At 45.1% G+C, this 20,739-nt stretch overlaps 3 protein-coding genes across 18 annotated transcripts in view; 2 read left to right on the plus strand and 1 right to left on the minus strand.

The window, feature by feature from the left end:
* BDP1 (B double prime 1, subunit of RNA polymerase III transcription initiation factor IIIB) overlaps positions 1-843 on the minus strand; it is a 57,191-nt gene extending 56,348 nt beyond the window's left edge. For 7 of the 8 annotated variants that reach the window (XM_052777951.1, XM_052777955.1, XM_052777953.1 and 4 more), the window contains exon 1: positions 521-843. In XM_052777951.1, the coding sequence (XP_052633911.1) occupies positions 521-693 (173 nt within the window). In that variant the 5' untranslated portion in view covers positions 694-843. The remainder of the gene's footprint in view (positions 1-520) is intronic. The other variant, XM_052777954.1, reaches the window with a different exon arrangement.
* Positions 844-1,657: 814 nt separating this feature from the next.
* On the plus strand, positions 1,658-7,832 carry LOC128137439 (small EDRK-rich factor 1-like). Its single transcript, XM_052778373.1, has 3 exons — positions 1,658-1,766; positions 6,692-6,800; positions 7,341-7,832. Exons 1-3 carry the CDS (start codon positions 1,760-1,762, stop codon positions 7,411-7,413), a joined length of 189 nt encoding a protein of 62 aa, XP_052634333.1. The 5' UTR covers positions 1,658-1,759; the 3' UTR covers positions 7,414-7,832.
* A 1,684-nt stretch (positions 7,833-9,516) lies between these two features.
* On the plus strand, positions 9,517-17,131 carry LOC128137290 (survival of motor neuron protein-like). Of its 9 annotated transcripts, none has more exons than XM_052778094.1 (9): positions 9,517-9,644; positions 9,769-9,840; positions 9,928-10,053; positions 10,346-10,546; positions 10,947-11,090; positions 12,114-12,185; positions 12,717-12,824; positions 13,747-13,832; positions 16,524-17,131. In XM_052778094.1, the coding sequence occupies exons 1-8, from the start codon at positions 9,606-9,608 to the stop codon at positions 13,801-13,803; spliced, it is 819 nt and encodes a 272-aa protein (XP_052634054.1). In that variant the 5' UTR covers positions 9,517-9,605; the 3' UTR covers positions 13,804-13,832; positions 16,524-17,131. The 9 variants fall into 9 exon arrangements, with proteins under 9 accessions (XP_052634054.1, XP_052634052.1, XP_052634053.1 ...); XM_052778092.1 differs by lacking the exon at positions 16,524-17,131 and adding an exon at positions 13,941-15,136; XM_052778093.1 differs by lacking the exon at positions 16,524-17,131 and adding an exon at positions 14,557-15,136.
* The last annotated feature ends 3,608 nt before the right edge of the window (positions 17,132-20,739 follow it).

Raw genomic sequence — 20,739 nt, forward strand, 5'->3', positions numbered from 1 at the left:
CAAACTGGAGCTCTCTGCTACTGCAGTGCCAGAAAAACTGAGTATCAGACCACACTAGGCTCCTCCTTTGCAGTCTTAACTTATATATTATTTCAAGCACCTGCAACGCAACCGCAGTAAAGAAATGTGGGTTTTGCTTAGGTTGCAAATGCGTCAAGCACCCAGAAGACATTGTCCGATTACCACATACACAACTGTCACTCGGCGCCGACCGGAGAACAGTGCAGCACCTCTATTTCAGGAGGTCTGCAAGAGGAGACAACTCCAAACCAAAGTAGGGACAACCAGGAGGTGACAAGCCGTGACAACATGCGTTACTGGAGAGCCTGCTACCGCTACATCCCCAGGGGCCTCCGAAGGCCGGCCGGGGGCGCCTCCCCCCACCTCCCCTGGCCCGTCCCACTCCCAGGGATCCACGGCCGGGCGGCGGCAGCGGCCCAGGCAAGACCCCGCCGGGAGAGCCCCGCGACATGGCCCACCCCACCTCCCTCCGTACCCGCGGGGCCTCGGGAGCACTCACCTCTCCGCCTGCCGCGCTGCCAGCGGGGCCTCGGCCGCCGCTCCCGCCGTCGCCTCCGCTCTGGCAGCCACCGGGGAGCCCGAGCCCGAGCCCTCCGGGTCCGCCGCGCCGCCGGAGCCCCTGCCCGCGGGTCGGACATTGGGCCGCACGTTGAGGCGGGCCCGGCGGAACATGGCGCCGGCGGCTCGCTCCGAACGCTCGGCAGAGAGAGGCAGGCACGGACGGACGGACGCGGCCGCACGCGAGCTCGGCGTCAGCGGCGCGCGGCCCGGTAACGCCGCAACGCTCCGACGTCTCACGGCATGTCACTCGCCTCCGCGCCCGGCGCGCCCCGCAGCGTCATCAGCGCGCGGCGGCAGGAAGAGGAGGGGCGGGGGGAGCACGGCCCGCCCCGCGCGCAGCGGGGGGAAGGACAGGGGGGGCGGGGCGGCGGCGCCTGCGCGGGAAAACCATGAGGGCGGTCGAGCACGGCGCCGGAGCGGCCTTCAGTACCTCAGCGGCTCAAAGCCCCTTTTCCCCCTTAATTCAGGCGTCTCGTAGACGGCTTCCCAGGCGTTAGTTTTTTCCACGGTGATCAGTGCTTTGGGTTGTTTTGCTTTTTTTTTTTTTTTTTAACTCTCTTCTGTGGTTTTAACGGACAGCGGTCTGCAGCGATTTCCTTTTCCGCTCGGTTGTTGACCAAAAGCCACGTGCTCCCACACAAGGGTGTTTCGGAAACTTACTACCTTCCTTCCGGCGTACAAGTCCAGCCTCCTGTGAAACCTCCCGCCCCCGCCACACCGCCGCCCTGCCTGGCTCCGAGGCCGAGCCAGCCGGCCTCGTGCACCGCGGCCTTTCCGCCTCTCGTCACTTGCCAGAACCTCGATTCTCTGAAAACTGGCCGCCGGGAACGGCGCGGCGCGCAGCACCCCTTCCGCATTCACGCCACAACACCCGCGGTCGGGGTGACAAACCCGCCCCCGCGGGGCGGGCGCGGGAAGCGGAAGAGACGCCCCCGCGCCTGGCGCCGGCCACGCCCTCCCAGCCTCGCGTCAGCAGCGCGCAACCCACTGATTGGGTCAGGCCTTTGGGGGGGCGTACCGCCCCCGCGCGCAGCAATGACGTCATGGGCCGGCGGGGTTTATAAGGGGCGTCAGCGGCGGGCGGGGTGATAGAAGGTTCTGGCAGCCGAAGGAGCGGTTGGTGCGTTGGTCGGTCAGTCGGTTGACCGGTGGTGGCGCGCGGCCCGAGCGTCTCGTGATGACCCGTGAGTGCCGGCAAGGCTCAACGGGGGTGCTGGGCCTGGGGGGGGCCCGTCGGGCAGCGGGGGGGAACGACGGCGGGCCTTCGGCCGGCTCCAGGCCTGCGGAGAAGCGCGGCCTGGGCGCGACGCGGAGGGCAGCCCGGCGGTCGGTCACGGGGCGGGGGGTCGGCCGCGGTGTGGTGCTGTTGTCGGGTCTCGGTACTTGTGGATTTGGCGTCCCCGTGGCGGAATCCCGCGGCGAGTGCGTGAGCCGCCGGGGCTGAGGCTTCCCACGTCCTGCCGCCGTCGTTCCTAGGCTTAGAGGAAAAACATCCTCACACCCTCCCCTGGCGTAGCTGTGTTGGGGGGCGGGGAGGAGGGGGAAGGGTGGCGATCTGCTGGAGCAACAGTAACGCTCAGTTTCGGTCCTGGCTACCGTCCAGTCTGTAAATAAAGGGCTGTTATATCGCTGCCAAGCACTTAGTACTACGTTGCTTAAATGGCGGTTGTAAAGGCTGTCGTTGAAAGGGCGGCAGGACTTGCTAATCATCGCCTAACTCAAAAGTAACGTTGGTATAGCTACTCTAAAATGGCGGAGAACTGTGAACCAAACCTAGAATGCTTGGGCCTTCCTAACTGGTGGGGTTGCTGTTTTGGCTTCTGTGTATTACACTTGGAAATACAGATACTGCCTGTGTTTAATTGAGGAGGTCCTTTTACATTCACACTTAAAAATACGTAGCTTCAAAGCCACTGTACTTCTGGAAGTCCAGATAAAGGCCTGGATCATAAGCAGTTTGTGCACAGATCAGACCTTGAATGGGAAGAAGAGGCGGGTTTATGGCTTTTGTTGATTCCCCCCCCGTTCTGCATGATGCTAAAATAAACGTAGCTTGAGGTTAAAAAGAGGCACAGTGTCTCACACCTGAGCATAGCAGAATGATAACATTTCATTTTAGGACGACCTAGTTTAATGCAGTGTCTGAAATACTAGAGGTGTGGTTGTGGTGTGCTACCATACAGTCTACTCTTAGCTTTAGTACATGTTTCCGGAGTTCAGTACTTTGTTGTCAATCAGGCCTGGACTAGGCCCTGTGATTTCAAATGGACATATAATAAAATAGAATAAGAATGGCTTGCTTATTTACAACTCCTTAACTGTGCCTCCCAGTTCATAAATTCATGGTACTTGTTGCCCTGCCAAATTTCAGGGTACCTGAAAACAGTAAACTTGTGAAGATGGTGATGGCCAGATAAATTGGAGGGGGTTTTTGTCACTTGTATTCCATTATTGCTTTGTCCTTGCATCAAAAGGCTCTGTTTACTTTTGCTTTCTATTTTTGGGACATGGTGGCAGGCACTTTTCTTCTGCTTTAAGTTCTGACATATGATCAGATCCTTTGCTGCTCAGAAAGAACTCTAGGGATGATGATCTCAGTAGCCAATCCTTACTGCCATTCTCTTTGACCTCCTTATGGTAGAGATGATTACTCCTTGTTCCAGTGCTATTCAGATGTCTTTTGCTTATCCTTGTTTTCAAGAATACCTGCATCTTGGAGTTGGAAGAGCAGGGACAGGTTGAACTAAGGCATATGTCTTGCAGAGGCAGGCCAGGATGGGGATGCTCAAGCATATGTATAAGCAGCAAGGGTGTACTGGCCTTTATGTGGCAGTTCATGCTTGAATTTCACATTACAGGAAGCTGAATGGTCTTCTGTCAGGACTGGACCACACTTCATGGAAGATTTAGGTTGATCTTACAGAATGTAGGAAACAGCACCGTCTCCCTTGGAGCTAGGGATACTCATGTGGTATCCCAGGTGAAGTACTGGGCCTGAACAGTCCATGGCAATGTCTACTTGGAAGCAGGGATGGTACAAGTAAGTTTCTTTTCAAATAGTTGTTTGGCCCTGTATGCCTTGTGTGCATACTGTATTGCTCTACATTTATACCTGCTCTGCTTTGCTGAGCAGAAGTGGCAGCCAAGCTTTTCAGTGATGCTGTTCAGTTTGGTTCTTAAGTTTACAATCTTACCATGTGTGTGGAATAACTCTACATGTAGACACCCTGCACAATGTTTGCTTGGAAAGGAAGTGCTTAAGGTTAAGGGTGGAGGATAACTGCTATATGAATTCTGATGATAGCAGTGTGTTTTGACTGCCTGCCTCTTTTTCTTTGAGGTAAAAGAAGATGCTTCATTTCTTATAAGCACTACAGAGAAAGAGAGCTGTTTCATTGCTGCTAACTTGTTCATATGACATTCATGCCTCCTGAGCACAACAAAACTCAAGAACCATTTATAGCCTGGAATGTATCATCTGCTCATGAGTCATCCAGTTCTAATCAACAACAGTACTGCCAGAGACAGATAGCTGTTTTACTTCAGTTTTCTGAACAAATAGTGGCCCTTCTTCTACATGGACTTTGGGGACAGGATCTCACTGAGTGCTAGTGAGGAGGATGGAGCAGGAGTTCTCTTAGCTTTTTCAAAAGGTAGTACTTTATGTCCTCTCACAGATGAAGTATATCTTTCAAGGCAGGAGCAGCCCTCAGGAAGCAGCAGTCATAATACACTGTTTTCATTTGGGCTTCTGGCACCTCTTGCCAGACAGTACACGTACTGGTGTGAAGAATGCATAGAACCCCTGCTTCTGCAGGGTTGCTCTTGTCTACTTGTTGACATGGCAGGTACCTTTATCAGGTCAGGAATGGGGTGAGTACAAAGCTGTGGATCGTATCAACAGGTTGCTGTTTAAAATTGACCTAGTCCTAAACTGCTTCCCTATACCTGAAATTATGGGCACCTGGAGAGATCTCTGTCTTCAGGATTGGAAGACAGCATAGGTGTAGCCTTCAGATGGGAGAGAGACTGAAAAGAGGCACAACAGAAGTTATGGGGAGATGGAGCTTTCATTTTTGAGTGTAGAAAAACGTGATCATGTTTGACAGCACAAGTGATTATGCCTAGTGTATCTGGAACATGTTGAGTCCAAAAGAAGCAGAGCAAGAGGAAGTACCAAGCAAGTGAGCCAGCTCTGGCAGGTTAAAACAGACTAGAACTGCCATAAGGAGGGGGATACTAAGAAAAGATTGTCAGCTAATGCAGAAGAGTTTATAATTGTGATGGCTGTGGCCATTGCCTGGAAGACCCTGAGTATTTAGTGGGAGAGTTGCATCTGCTCTGAGCAGCAGTTGTGTTGTGCTGGTTCTGATGTCATGCCCTTGGGAATGTTGTCTCATCAAAAAGATTGCATGCCTAACTTGCCAGCAGTTTAGGGTGTTGGTAGTCCTGGGGAAAGTTGGCTGTCCCCTGGAGAGCTGTATTCTCTACTGGCAACAGTGATGTGGTTTTGTGTCTTTATATATATATATGTATAATGTTACTCTTCTCACTTTTGTTGAAAGTGGGGCTAAACACTTGCTAAGGCCATGCTTAATTGCTGGACTTCATTTCAAACAAAGTATCTTTTGAGGTCACCTCTTTAATAGTACTTGAGTATAATTAACTGAAGGGACTAAAAGCCCATCACAAGCAAAGTAGGTAGAACAACTATAACGGTGCCCTTGCTGCCAAGTTAAGGGAACACCTACATAGAGAAACTCATAAAATGAGTAAGATTGAAAAATACAGAGGTTGGTTTACAATGAAATCTAAAAAGCACGCATGGGAAAGAAAGCTATGAACAGAAGCCTGTAATAGTGCATGGAAGGAACCTTCCTGAATGCTTGTTTGCCAGTTTCTTCAATAGCATGAAAATACTCTCGCATGTGAACAGCATTAGGGTTGTCCACCCTGTGCAGGGACCATATACACACACCTGTTTTGGGAAAGTGTTAAGTCGTTTTATTCAGAACAAGGTGTCTTGATGAGGAACTGGAGTTCTGATTGTATCTTAACTTCAGCTTTGTCAGCCCCACTTCTTTTGCAGGGGGCTTTGTGGTATCATGGTAGGTAAACAGAATCTTGGGCTGAAGCTCCATAGCTGGTGGTAGCCTCATACTGCATACATGTCAGCTGCCTTGGAGCAAAAATGAATTAAAGCTGCTTGTGTACTATGTGGCCGCCTCTGCTTTCATGGTTCCCAGAGTAAGGCAGCTCTAGTATTTGATAGCACTAGCTGAGCTTCAGGGATATGAGTGCCCAATAATGCATTATTAATGCTGTGTTAAGTAGTTCAGGAGACTTTTATCCAGTAAAAAGTAAAGCCAAAGTTCCCATGTGTATTAACTATACTGGTTGTCTTCTAAGTAGCATCTGCAGAAGTGTATTTGTCCTACAAATACATGTGAGGCCCCTAACTGCTTTTACTAAGTATGAGCAAGACTTTAAAAGTTCATGGTGCTTGACCATGGGATGTTACAGAATCTGTCAGTGATTTTGTATGACAGCACTACAGACTGAAAGCAGGTAGATGTTTCTGGATTCCAAATACTTACAGCCATTTGCTTTTTGATTTCTTAGAGGGCCTTGGGAAGAGTTTGAGGAAGTTTATAAACTCTCAGGCTGCCCTCATTTTAATGCTGTTCTTTCAGTCTAAAATTAATTTGTAAGCTGTATTGGATGCTAGAATCTGTCTGAGAGAGAAAGGATGGCACCTCTTTGGATGAGTTACTGTCATCATTTTGCCCAGGCTATGGATGGGCTGGTCTGCCTTCAGTCTTTTATGGGAAACTGCATTGCGTTTCTAGAAGGAATGTGGGAATGGATTTTGGTGATCTCTTGAACGTGACCTGTAGAAATATAAATGTGAGAACTAACAGGCTTTCATGCCTCCTATTGTGCACTGGAGGGGGAGACTGTGATGGAAGTTAATGCCAACCACAGAAGATACTGCTGTACCAGCTCTACAGATTGAGCCAAACCTTTCCACCTTTATAATAGACTTCTACACAGGCAAACTCTGTGTAAAAAGTGGTAGTACCTGAATAGACCATATATTGTCTTACAGGTGGGAACCAGCGTGAGCTTGCCCGCCAAAAGAACCTGAAGAAGACTCAGGAGATCCACAAAGGGAAAAGGAAAGAGGATAGCTTGTCTGCTTCTCAGAGAAAACAGAGGTAAGATCTAGTAAAGTTGAGTGAAATGGTTGGGCAAAATAGGAGGGGAAAATGGGTCAGAGGGAATCCAGTGTCTTAGCTGAAACAGCATTCAGGTGTTTTGTTTTGATTCATGGTCCATTCACATGCCAGAGCATAAACCATGGATGTAAGTTTTTAGTGTATCTGCTGTTAAACAGATTTATTTTTGGTAAGACCTGTAAAGCTTTTATTTCTTTTGAGCAGCTTTTTGCCTGGTATGAACAGGAAATGATTGTGTAATACTTTCTTGAAGATGTTTGATCCATTGTGTCCTTTACTTCTAAAACTAAAAGAATTATATAAGGTCTACTAATAAAGTAACTTGTCTACCTCATGGGGTACTGTACTGAAAAAAACAGGATAATACAAACTATGCTCATGGCTAACTGAGAAGTTTCATACTGATCTTTTACTGTTCTTGAAATGGGGGTTGCTAAAGGGTAAAAACAAGCTGAAGGAGACTCTACTTCGAAAAACAGTGAGCCAGTATCTGAAATCCAACTTTTTTTTTCTTCACAGAGATTCTGAAATCATGCAGCAGAAACAAAAAGTGGCTAATGAAAGGAAGTCTCAGCAGGCAGGCGGAAAATGAGCTGCCTGTATGGAGAAGATAGTGCACCACTTAAGCAGAAGGGCCTAGAAGATTTCTAAAAGTGTCTGGCCACTAAATGATTAAATGTCTGTCTTGCAGAGTTGTTCAACTAGCATTAGTTTAGAGTATTTTCTGGTTAACATAGGCTTAGTTGTCTGGAGTGCCGTTTCAAAACTGACTGCAGTCTTCTGCATGCACATGAATAAAAGTACCAAGCAATAGCTTTAATCCAGCTTTTGCTGCATTTGTTGGTTTCACTTAATGTTTCCACTAACAATGAACTTAGACCAGATTTTCTTGTTTTAGTTCTTGAAGTACAGCTTCATTCAGAATGGAATGCACTTGTAAGATGTGCTTAACCCTACAGAGGTCTGAACTGTAAATCTCAAATTATTTTTACAATAAAATGTCGCATGAAATACTGTCTAATCTGAAATGGTTATGCTTGATAATCAGTTGATTTCTCAGAAGTTACTGTGACAGAAAAGGACTTCACTGCAAGGTTCAAGCAAACGACTTGAACTTCACTCACAGACTTAACTGCAAGGTTCAAGCAAATGATTTATTTGAACTTCACTTACAGACTTAACATGCCACTATTGCAGGTTTAACAGATACAGTGGAGGAATGCACTACTGCAATTTTTTAAGGCAAGTGTAGTACACTATTACAACCACAAGCACACATGCGTTTATAAACTTAAAGGATAAACAATATTCACTTACCCCTCCAGGTAAGGGCTGTCAATCCCAGGGAAGCTATCTTGACCAGCGTCCTGATCAAGGGGGGGGAAGGGTTTCCTTCACAAGCCAACTGTATAGTTGAAGTGACTCCCCCATTTCCAACATGAATCTTAAGAGTTTTTATCCCCTGACTTGTGGAATGGTGTGTATGACTATGTCTGAGTGGATTATATATGGGTAGATGGATTATGTATATCTGAGTGGAGTTTCCCCTTATCTTTCCTTTGTTGGTCTGTGATTGTTTGAATACACAAGGTTGTCATTTGAAACTGAAGCTGAAACCCTCGATGTTTTGGGTTTTTTTTACCTTGCTTCCTCAGGCAACTGAATAGTGGTTGGATTGAGACTCAGGGCATACTATTTGTTAAGGGATTTCAAGGCTCAGTTCAGGTTTTGGTTCTTTGAATGGCACAGCCACCTCCCTGTTTAGTTTAGGGTTTATCAGACAACCCAGGGCTAAGCTGTCTACACAGCTCCCCATGAGTCATCTGCACAGAGACAGGGCCTCAAGGCAATCCAAGGCTGGGTCGCTTTTGTTAACCCCCCATGAGTCGCCTATGTGCACTAGACATGGTGAAGCTCATTTGTGAACTATGAGCCACACAATCCACACAGTTACCAAGAACACAAAGAATGTGGAGAATGCAATATGAGTATGTAAGTATAATAATACAAGTAAGATTTATAATATAAGAAATGCATATTGTAGGCAATATAATATGCAGTGGCGAGTCCATGCTATAGAAGAAGATGCCTATGGAGTTGCAGACTTGAATGGCGTACGTAACTGACTGTGAACCTACGACTAACTTGAGAGGAGCTGCAGGCTTGAAGTCGCTGAGCTGTAGATGTAAGCAGATCTTGAAATCGCCGCTTAAACTAGCCTCAAGAATAAAACTCGGTGCAAGAGAACATGGCGCTCGCTTTACAGGCATGCTTGAGCGTGCTGGCCAAGGTAGAATGCGTTTTGAATCTGTGGAAGGAAGAGCACTTTGAAGCCTTTGCTGGTCTAGGCCGTAACGGATCCGTGTGCATTTATTATTTATTAGCAGGCACCTGGCACGGCTCGAGGGGAGTCTGAAGGGAGAGGTAGCTGGTTCTGGCCATGCAATACCTGCGGCTGGTGCGAGACTGAGCTGACCTTTTTGCTTGCCGGTGGCTGGCTCGGTCTGGGTTCCTGCTCTCGACCCGGCCGGGCTTTTCGGGGAGGGCGCAGGGGGCACTTGCTCGAAGCCCCGGCAGGGTGTTGGGAGGACGCGGCCTCGCCGACAGCGGGACCGGGCGCTTGGCGAGCGTTCCGCCTGGCCTCCCGGGCAGGCTGGCGGCAGCTACGGTAGCGGGCAGGGCGGGGCCATCAGCGCTGACGCGCGGGGGGGCGGGGCCGCGACGCGCCGGAAGTGGCGGCGCGGCGCGTGCGCAGCAGGCGGCCACGCGGGGCCGGGGCAGGCCATGGCGGACAGGGTGCTGTTCCGGCGTGGGACCGGGGAGGTGGGCGCCCGCCGGGGCCGGGGCCGGGGCCGGGTGGGGTCGGGTCGGGTCGGATCGGATCGGGTCGGGTCGGGTCGGGGGCGGGGCTTTAGAGCGGCGGTAAAGCGGTGTGTCGTCTTCGCAGAGCGACGACTCGGACGCGTGGGACGATACGGCCCTCATCAAGGCGTATGACAAGGCGGTGGCCTCCTTCAAGGTAAGGGGGGCGGCCCGGGCGTAGCTGGACCCTGGGCAGAGGCCGCTGGGTTGCCCTTTATTGTTTTCCTCCTTTCTTTTCCCGAAGAACGCTTTAAAGAATGGAGAGTGTTCGGAGACCTCGGACAAACCGGAGCAGCGCCTGAGGATGAAGAGAAAAAACAATAAAAAGAACAGAAACAGGAAGAAGAGCAACGCAGTGCCTTTGAAACAGGTCACCTCGTCTGCAAATGCTAGTGATGCTCGTACTGCATGTTGTACTTCTCTGTGGTACTCTAAAGTAGTTTTTTCATCGCCTTGAGCGTAACATTCTGGGGTGGGGTGATGATAATGTTGTAGACCTTATTTATAGGTTACATTGACCAACTTCACTAAATACAGAGGAAAAGCTTTCTGGGTGGGAGTCATCTTTCTCGTGGTTGGGACAAAAAGTGGTTTAGAAAAAGGCACCTTTCTGTCCAATCATTGGTGTAGGTATTTATTTGCCTCTCTTGCTTCTGTTGCAGTGGAAAGTTGGTGATGGCTGTAGTGCTGTTTGGTCTGAGGACGGTAATGTGTACCCAGCAACTATTGCCTCCATCAATCAGAAGAGAGGCACATGCGTTGTTACTTACATGGGATACGGAAATCAAGAGGAGCAGGACCTGTCTGATCTACTTCCCCTAGCCAACGATGAAACAGTAAATGGGATGGGGAATTCTGGGGAGGTGAGGGACACTTTTTCATTCTTCTGAAAAGGAAAAAGAAAGTGGGAAAATCAACTTTTTCAGTATTTCTTGTACCATTGCGGTATTCAGAGTGAGAATCGATACCCGATTCCACTGTGAACGGACGGACACAAGCTGATGGAGGGAATGAAAGCGTCCCCTTACTTCTTGAACTCAGCATGGAAGAAAGGAAGGGGACAACAAGAAATGAACGAGTGAAAGATAACATAGCTAAAACAGTGAGCCGATAAGATCATGGGGTTTTAAGATCTTTCTTGAGGAGGACTGGGAGGGCTAGAGAGAAAGAAGGATGTGGATGGGGCTTTCCAAGCTTTTTCACACTAAAATTGCTGCAAGCTCCCATTCAGTGCATCTCACAAAAATGCTCTTGGTCTTCCAGAATGACAATGAGACCCCATATTCAACAGACGAAAGTGAAAAATCTTCCCAGTCACCTCAGAACAAAAACAATTGCACGAAAGCAAGATTCTCCCCTCAAAACCTACATTTTCCCGCACCACCGGCAGCCCCAGGCCTAGGAAGGGTAAGCTTAGCCTTAGCTGAAATAATTCGTATACCACTGTTAAGCCTGGTATTATTATAAATATCATCCTATTGTCTCAGAGTTTGTTACTGTCTAGAAACCGACTAACAGCATTTCGAGGATGGGTATCCAGATACGCGTATTAGAACCTGTTGGTATGTCATTTTATAATAATCTGGCCACAGTGTAGCCCTTTTGCAATGCTGCTGTCTAGTGAGGAGAGCCTTCTCCTTAGCTAACACTTGCTTTGCAATTGCCTTGTAACGTAGAGATGTTGTTCCCTGGACTGTGATAGTGCTGTTAATGATACCAGTGTTGATGTTTTAAGATTGCACTTTTTCTAGCCAATTGATAAGTTTCACTACACAGGACATTGAAGGGAGCAAAAGTGATGTCCAGATGTCACGGAAGCTCTCGGCTGTAGCTTCTCTATTGAATTTTGAGGGCTGGGGTATTGATATACTCTTCAGTTTTCCTGTTGTGTAGGAGTCTGAATAATATTGCAGTTGAACACAGCATTACGTTTCCTAAATATTATGGTTTGTGCAAGATTTCTTCATAAGGTTTTCTTTTATCTTTTTTTGTTTCATATCAATAGATTTGTATCTCGACTCATTTTAAAGACATTCACAAGCATAATGGAATTTAGTCAGCACACAGCTGAGCCACACAGGAGCAGAGAAATTATCTGTGTGCCTGTAGGCAATATTAGATATGTTTCTTCATCTGAGAGTGCAGCCACTGACTTCTATTTAGAAAAAAAAATATAAAATGGTTGTCTTAACTAGAACCCTGTTTCAGCCCTGTTTACCTCAGTGACTCGTGTAGTCTAAGTTTACATTTCCAGTCATGGAATGCTCCACAGAGATAGCTAACGTGTGTCGTTATTGCAGTTTCACTGAATTGCTGGGATGTGTTGTCTTTAGTTTAAGGTATGTGAATTGCTTCAGATAAATCTCTTAAATAAAAAGAAATTTCAGGCATCAGGATTTTAATTTGCACTATTCAATTTTTCCAATGTAGCCTGGATCAAAATTCAGGGCACCTCCATTGTTTTTACCTTTCTGGCCCCCACCCTTCCCAGCAGGACCACCGGTAAGTGATAGGAGAATGAGGAAGAAAGTGTCAAGAGATGAGTATTGGTGATCTCAAGTTTTCTAACTGAATATGCTCACCACCTGTGTTTTTAGCACACATTTCTGTGTTAGACTCTGTATTTTCCAGGTATTTGATAACACATTCAGTTACAAATATTACAAGAATCTAATGCATAATGTCTGGTCTGCACTTATTTTTGTGACAGTGAAGCTGTTCGTAAGAATATCAAGAGAAAAATTACTTGAAGAAACTACACCTTACATTTGATTAACAGCATTTCACTGATGCAGATAAATATTTTCCCCTAATAAAATTTTTGTGTACAGTCAAGCTACAGGAATCCTCTTTCTCCCAGGGCTTGGAAATTAGATGTTTTCAGAAAATATCATCTTAGTTGACTCCTTTTCAGAGAACGTATTGAGGATATGTTCCTATTTTGCAGTTTTATATTGATCTTTTAGAATTAGTTGCTTTCTAACCTGGGATAAACCCTATTGAAACACAGACATTTCCTTTGTGATTTCTTAGTTGATTCCTCCTCCACCACCTATGAGGCCAGACTCTGAGGATGATGAAGCATTGGGAAGCATGTTGATAGCCTGGTACATGAGTGGTTATCACACTGGGTATTACCTGGTACGTGCCACTTTTGTCTTGAAGTGTCTTTGTAATTTTGCTTTTGTGCTGCTGCTGCTGTTTTCAGCAAGAAGTTAGGGAGGACTGCTTTTTTGATCTCTTATTCTAATTTATGGTAGCTAAATTTAAGGGTATTTTGTATTGTATAAGTATTCTTGCCCTTGAATAGGAGTCACGTGAACCAGCCTGTATGTATAGTCGATGTTGTTTTAGTTCTTTGTTCCACTGGAGGGGTTCCATTACGTACTTTTATAGCCAGTGTTTTATAGCCATTCTGAAACAACCAGTTCTGTCGTCATAGACAGTTGGAGTAAATCTGAATATGTTTATTATTCAGTAGTCTTACATGTAATTTTTTTGGAGTATGAGTGGTAGTTTCACATTTAGGATCAGATTTGGCATTTTTGCAGAGACTATTCATCAGTAATGGTTTCAAGTGATTGTGAAGGTCCAGCAGGACAGCTGTGCTATGTCAGCATAGTTGTGAAAAATTGTGACATGAAGTATTGATTTCTATTTTCCTTTGTACACTTACAAAGAAATAAAATTACAGGAGGGATTAAACTCTTTGCATTGGAGAAGTTGGAAAGGAGGGATTTGGTGCCGTAGGGTATCTTCAAAAGACTAGTTTTAGAATTTCTTGCGTCAGATTATATATAAGTGTGGATTGCTTTAACTTACTTTTAATTGAATAAGAAATATATATTTGAAGTTGTTCTGTAGAGCCACTGATTATAAATAAGACATGTAGTTTGGCTTTTGTCCTTTTTAAACCGCCCATTCTGATTTCCCCAAAGAGTTAAAAGCTATCTTGATTTGTAAAGGACTAAAAAAAAATTGTCAAAAAATATTTTTGTTCTGCGACTAAAGGTTTTATTTCTATGTTGGTGAAAACAAGATTTTACTAAATTGTATCCTGTAGGGTTTAAAACAAAGTCGAATGGAAGCAGCACTGGAGAGAGAAATGAATGCAAAATAACTGAATATCCATCACTGTTTTGAAGGATTGTAAGTATTGTAATTTTGTGCTAAATGAAGATAAAATGTTGCTTGACAAATTTGTTTGGGACTACAGTTCATTTGACAAACTCTCAAGAAGTTTTGAATTCTGTGCAGAAACAGTGAGCTTCGGGACTTCCATCCACTCTTACGGCTCCCTACAAAGACCACTTCTGCCAGTATTAATCCCTTCTTTCCTTAGCAGCTGTGGAATAGTATGTTTTTTGGCTAGAATGAAGGAAAGTATTTTATTGCTCTGATGAGAGGTTTAACTACAGCATCTCTCTGCATCAGGATTAACAGCACAGCTTACTTGAGTTATTTAGAGTTACCTTGTTTGTTTATGGGCTATTTTGAAAAAAAGAAGGTTGTTAAGTGAAATGCAGTTTTTTCATTTATGTACACATCTTCAGAAGCAACTGCTTCATTATACAGATGGGATAGCAGGTTGTGTAGCTAAACTTTGTTTTCAGGACAAGATCAACATTTCAGTTTGATGTCGTTGCGCAGTTCTGTTCTCATTACTTCAGTGCTTGTGCTTTTATTTGAAATCCTTTGTTTAGAATTCTCCAGTATATTGTTCAGTTCCTTATAGAACAAAACTATATTCTCTTGGGGACTTGTTTTTCTGTTTTTCTGTGACAACATGTAATTTCTGTGCAGTTGAGTAATTCTTGTTTGTTCAAAACCAAAAAGCTCTTGTATACTAATTTTTCTTCTTTTTTAAAGCCAGGTACAAATCTTTCCCACTGAGAGGTGTATATCACTTATGCACTAATGGTTGTGGTGAAGATCAGAACTTTATCAAGACAATTAATCATAACATTTTCTTAACATTGAGCTGCCTCTGATAACAAGTAAACAAGTAACTTGAGACTAGTTATTATGCGTGCATTGAAATGAGCTATTTCTTGAAGACCTGTAGTCAAATGTATTTAGAAAGCACTGCAGCAATAAAATATTTATTTTGTACTCCCTGAAACATTTCTTTTTTACCACATGATAAATTTAAGTCTTTTAACCCCACATAACAGGGGTGTCTCATTTAAACACCTCTTGTATCCCTCAGACTTTTTATCTGAATGACAACACCAGAACTAGGAATTACAGTATACTCTTTTGGGAGGCAGCTATGGCAGCAGTGTATGTCACAGTGGCCACTGGTGGCAATGGCCTGGAAAATGGTATACCATCATATTATGAGAGGTATCTTATGTGTCTGATTAGAATCCTGAATATGACAGCTGGATTGAGAAGGGCTCATTTTTTGTTTCAAATGCTTGTTAATAAAGTTCTACTCTTCAAACTTTGAATTTAGGGGAGTGGTTTGTTTGGCGGTGGTTTTTATTTTTAGCTTCTGTAGACATCTGTCTGTTGGATGAATTGCTGAAATACACCAGAAAGTTTTGCTGCGTGGCCTTTTTCTGAGTACCATTACTAAAAGCAAATTAGAAAAAGCAGACTGTGGAAAGGTAATGGTAAGTCTGGACTTAGATTTCAGCCCTTACAATCTTAACTCTTGTAGAGTAGAGGCTGCAGCCACAAAACTAGACTAATTTAGTTAATGCCAGTGGTTTGCTTTTCATGGACACTAGCCAAATACAGGCCTGAACTTTGCTGCATTCAGGTCCTTTTCCTGCTGTGGGCAAGTGTCAGAAAATCAGTTTTCCCACAAATAATTTGAGCAAAAAGAGAAACACATAATCTTAACTTCCCTAAGCCATGTTGAAGGCTTTTGCTTAATTGTCTACCTGCAGTGAATTAAGATTGCTTGCAGTGATGCAAAGCTTCTAAATCAGCTGTTCAGCAGCTGTTCATTGCTGTTTTGATTTAACCCCAGCCACACAGCCACTCACTCACTTCCCACCCCCCAATGGGATGGGGGAGAGAATTGAAAAAAAGTACAACCTATGGGTTATGATAAGAACAATTTAATAACTAAGGTAAAATAAAATATAGTACAAAATACAATACAAAATATAATACAAAAAATACAATAATAGTAATAATAACAGTAATGATAACAATAGCAGTAATGAAAAGGAATAAAAAAACCCTGAAAACAAGAAAAGGCAAGTGCAGTTGCTCACTACCTGCCGACCGATGCCTGAGCAGTGATCTACCCCTCCTGGTCAACTCCCCCCAGTTTATATACTGGACATGACATCCTATGGTATGGAATATCGCTTTGGCTAGTTCAAGTCAGCTGTCCTGGCTAGACTCCCTCCCAGCTTCTTGTACCCCTGCTTGCTGGCAGAGCATGGGAAACTGAAAACCCCTCAACTTAGGATCAGCACTACTTAGCAATAGCTAAAACATCAGTGTATTATCAACATTATTCTCACTAAATCCAAAACACACCGTACCATTTACTAGGAAGAAAATTAACTCTACCCCAGTTGAAACCAGGACACTGCCCCAGGGGCGATCAGAATTCGCATCTGATCCGCCATCTCCTGCCACCGGTACCTTAAAAGGTGGGGTGGTGTAAGGCTGTTTAAAGCGTTGCTTATGTTGGTGTTTGTGTGAGAAGGAATTGCCTGTGATTCCTCGAAGACTCTGCTGCTTGCTGACTTTTGAGCTCAGAGAGCTGAAATCTGAGGCTCTACTCTTTGCCTATGCCAGGATGCACTTGGCGTATCTGTTACCACCCGTTACAGCCAGTAAATTGGTTCACCAGACCTATCTTTTCCGTCGCAGGAAGCTGATGAACATCGCCTTCAATGACTTACTTAAACCCCTTCCCCATGAAAGTGCTGAGGAACCGGTGGTCAATGCACAGAGAAGAGCTGGAGGCAGAGCTGTGCGAGCTGGAACAGATCAAGGCAGCCTATGTGAAAGAGAGAGCAGAGCAGGGGCCTCAGGACCTGAAGGAGGTTGTTAGTGAAGAGGAAGAAGAGATTTAACAAAAACAGAGTTCCTCATCACTTCCCTCACGCCTTGCAGAAGGTCTTCAGAAGCAACTGTCTGTAAGAGATGGAGCAGAGGGGGAGAGGTGGTCACAGCAGAAGTTCATCTGCCCCAGGAAGCGAGACTGTCGGTATACGACCATTTGGGGACCAAGCCAGACTTTGTAATGGATTAGAAGGTGTCAAAGGAGTTTTATCTTCTTCTGTACTTCTCCCCATTCAGCCCACCCTGTCCTGTGCAGTTCAGGATTACAGCTGAAGGTCCATGGGAAATACCAGTTGCGGTACCATGACAGAAGTTGACGTGGTGCAAAAGACCCAGCCAGGCAGGGCTCTTCTATCTTTTCTGATGGAGGCATGAAAGAGATCTTTATGTACAAGTAAAAGCACTGGAAATAATGAACCAAGAACACTCCCTCGTTAGTACCTAAAGCTTCTAAATTGGTCAGGAAGGAAACTGGCTCTTTGAAGGCATGGTGTCTTCAGTGGCTAGCCTGCCAGGAGAGCGTGTGTTTAACATGGCAGTTACTGTACAAGCTACTAAGAAGAAAATTAACTCTATCCCACCTGAAACCAGGACAACTGCTAGAGGCACAACTGCCATCTGCCTCAACCAGCTAGTCCTGTGTTAGTATCTGGCATTACATAATAAAAGTGGCCTTTATCAGTTTTTTACACTAGTGAAATCTAGCATCCAATATTATTTTTATTGCAGTCCTGACCATAAAGGGTTTTATGATGTTTATTTCATAAGGGATTCATGTAATTGATTTCATTGCAAGCAAAACAACTGAATAGAATTTATTTTAAGTAGGCTTTAAGCAGAATTTTACATTTTTCTTTGGAAGATATCACTTAGGTACAACCTTGTGGCAGGTTGGCCCTGGCTGAACGCCAGGTGCCCACCAAAGCTGTTCTATCACTCCCCATCCTCAGCTGGACAGGGGAGAGAAAATATAACAAAGGGCTCATGCGTTGAGATAAGGACAGGAGAGATCACTCAACCCATTACCGTCACGGGCAAAACAGACTCAACTTGGGGAAAATTAATCTATTACCAATCAACCAGAGTAGGGTAATGAGAAATAAAACCAAATCTCAGAACACCTTCCCTCCACCCCTCCCTTCTTCCCGGGCACAACTTCACTCCTGGATTCTCTACCAACCCCCCCAGTGGCGCAGGGGGACGGGGAATGGGGTTTAGAGTCAGTTCATCACATGTTATTTCTGCCACTTCATCCTCCTCAGGGGCAGGACTCCTCACACTCTTCCCCTGCTCCGGGGTGGGGTCCCTCCCACGGGAGACAGTCCTCCACGAACTTTTCCAACATGGGTCCTTCCCATGGGCTGCAGTTCTTCACAAACTGCTCCAGCATGGGTCCCTTCCACAGCACGCAGTCCTTCAGGAGCACACTGCTCCAGCGTGGGTCCCCCATGGGGTCACAAGTCCTGCCAGAAAACCTGCTCTGTGGGCTCCTCTCTCCACAGATCCGCAGCTCCTGCCAGGAGCCGGCTCCAGCGCGGGGTTCCCACAGGGTCACAGCCTCCTTCGGGAACCCACCTGCTCCGGCGTGGGGTCCTCCCCGGGCTGCAGGTGGATATCTGCTCCACCGTGGACCTCCATGGACTGCAGGGGGACAGCCTGCCTCACCATGGTCTTCCCCACGGGCTGCAGGGGAATCTCTGCTCCGGCGCCTGGAGCACCTCCTCCCCCTCCTTCTTCACTGACCTGGGCGTCTGCAGGGTTTTTTCTCTTACATGTTCTCACTCCTCTCTCCAGCTGCTGTTCCTGTCTGTCCCAGCAACTTTTTTTTCCCTTCTGAAATCTGTTATCGCAGAGGCACTACCACTGTCGCTGATGGGCTCGGCCTTGGCCGGCAGCGGGTCCGTCTTAGAGCCGGCTGGTATTGGCTCTGTTGGACACAGGGGAAGCTTCCAGCAGCTTCTCACAGAAGCCACCCCTCTACCCCCCGCAACTACCAAAACCTTGCCACACAAAGCCAATATACATTCAGTCATCACCTCTGTTACCTTAATAACATGGTTTCTACAGGTTATAAACATTTGATTTCACCTTACTAAGAGATAAGGTAGAGTTGGTATAAACAGGTGTATTATTAAATCTGACTCGCCAAATTGAGACTTCTGCAAACTCTGATCAACCACTGCCCTTGTAACGACAATAGCAAGTATCTTGAAGCCTTTACAACCAAAATGGAGGCAAAGAAGAGACATAAGCAGGTGAGATTTGAGCAAGATGACACAGGTGATTGGTAGATCCTAAAAGCTTCATCTTGTAGCTTAAAACCTAGAATGGCCTCAGTAAATCAACATGCCTCTATCATCTCAATTCTTCCATCTCAAAGCCATGACCGAATGTTGCTAGCACATTTTGAATTTCTCCTTAAATTAAGAAAAAAACAGGTGGCAAAACATATGATGCCAAATGGAAGATGGGAATTAGAAGTGAGAAATAGAAAGGAAAAATCAAAGCAAGCAATTGTTTTATTGCAATATTTTTAAATTTCAAGTGTTTTCAATATAAGTAGTGACTAGCAGGAATTGCATAATCCTTCATGAAAACGAACTGGGATCTCATCATCACAAAATGAAATTAATTTGGCAATGAAATTTATTGCCAAACTCGTACCACCAATACTTCTCTCCAATAAAGTGGTATTATTAAATGTCTGGTATTTATACTAGTCTTCTCGAATATAGCTTATCTTGTAGAAGTAGTAACTTTTTGTTGTTACTAGTACTGTGGTAAGACAACCGTAGGAAATACTTTGCTATGTGATGGTTCAGAACACAGCAAACATGTCTACAGTTCAGCTCCCTATAGTCAATTTCTGCTCCCCCCACCTCCAAAGAGCTTTGCTTTGTTTTCTCACACAATTGAGGGATCTTAAGAGATTTACATTTACCAAACAAATTCATCCTTAAGAAAGTGATTCTAAATCCATTATCTCCAGCCTGTTGTTTTTACTTTTTCACTGGCTATAAGAATCACATTCCCCTCTCATAGGAAAATGTGTGCTCAACAATTTAAGTGCTTTCAAATCCCACAGCAAAAACTGCTACAAAAGTTGTATAAGTCTTCAAATTCTATCATATTTTGAAAAATTACTTTCATGAATTGCACTATGGGCACCACATTTATTTTTCCTAAATATGGAAACGTGATTCTCATTCAAATTTGATGACATTTAAAAAAAAATAATTCATCTACTCTCATTCCTTCAGCCAGGAGTCAGCACAATCCAGTAATGCTTCAGAGTTAGTACTATATGGCATTTTTTCATCCATTAGCTACATCAGAATCTAGAATTAAAACTGTTCCTCACATTGCATGAGACAGACCAGCATGCCATCTAAGTTGTTCAGGAATTGTGGTTCTTATGCCAAACTAAAACCAGACATTTCTTTTACTCATATTTTAATTAACGTATTTTCAGCACTTCCAGTCTTGGAAATTAGTTACAACTGTTAATACAGATGATTATACTTTCCTTGCAGGAATAAAAGTTAAGTAGAAGGAAAGCAAAGGCACTCACCTTTCTGAAATCCCCTTCACTCGACATGGCAGTGCGCTCTCTAGTCTCACTGTGCCTTTCAGCCTCAAACTTCTTGCTATAGCTGTGGCACCCACCACAGGATGTTTTTGTCTTTTCATCTCTTCCCTCAACACTTTATGTCCAAATAGTGTTATGCAACATCTTCAGGAAGCAGAATTTCTCACAGGCCTGCTAATAACCTCACTGATTGACTAATCTTGTGGCAGATCATAAATAAGAAAATACAGGAACAAGAATTAAGCAGGTTATAGCTTCCCACAAGCAAAGGAAACTTGAGATCCAGTGAGTCACAAAGAGTACAGATGAAGGAAGCATATCCTCCATGCTGCTTTAAATAGGAAGGCCACAGCTGAAATTCTTTACACATCAGAGAAATGTTGCCCCGATACCGATTTTTCAGGACCTATTTTGAACTGCTCTTCCTATCCA

The sequence above is a fragment of the Harpia harpyja genome, chromosome Z (genome assembly GCF_026419915.1).
Source record: "Harpia harpyja isolate bHarHar1 chromosome Z, bHarHar1 primary haplotype, whole genome shotgun sequence".
Taxonomy (NCBI): domain Eukaryota; kingdom Metazoa; phylum Chordata; class Aves; order Accipitriformes; family Accipitridae; genus Harpia; species Harpia harpyja.

Bases quoted from the DNA above. Each gene is read 5' to 3' on its own strand.
- LOC128137439 (XM_052778373.1), top strand. The intron at 6,801-7,340 runs GTAAGATCTAGT...TTTTCTTCACAG, and splicing joins GCTTCTCAGAGAAAACAGAG to AGATTCTGAAATCATGCAGC.
- LOC128137290 (XM_052778089.1), top strand. From the start codon at position 9,606: ATGGCGGACAGGGTGCTGTTCCGGCGTGGGACCGGGGAG. The intron at 9,841-9,927 runs GTAAGGGGGGCG...CTTTTCCCGAAG, and splicing joins AGGCGGTGGCCTCCTTCAAG to AACGCTTTAAAGAATGGAGA. The intron at 11,091-12,113 runs GTAAGCTTAGCC...TTTCCAATGTAG, and splicing joins CAGCCCCAGGCCTAGGAAGG to CCTGGATCAAAATTCAGGGC.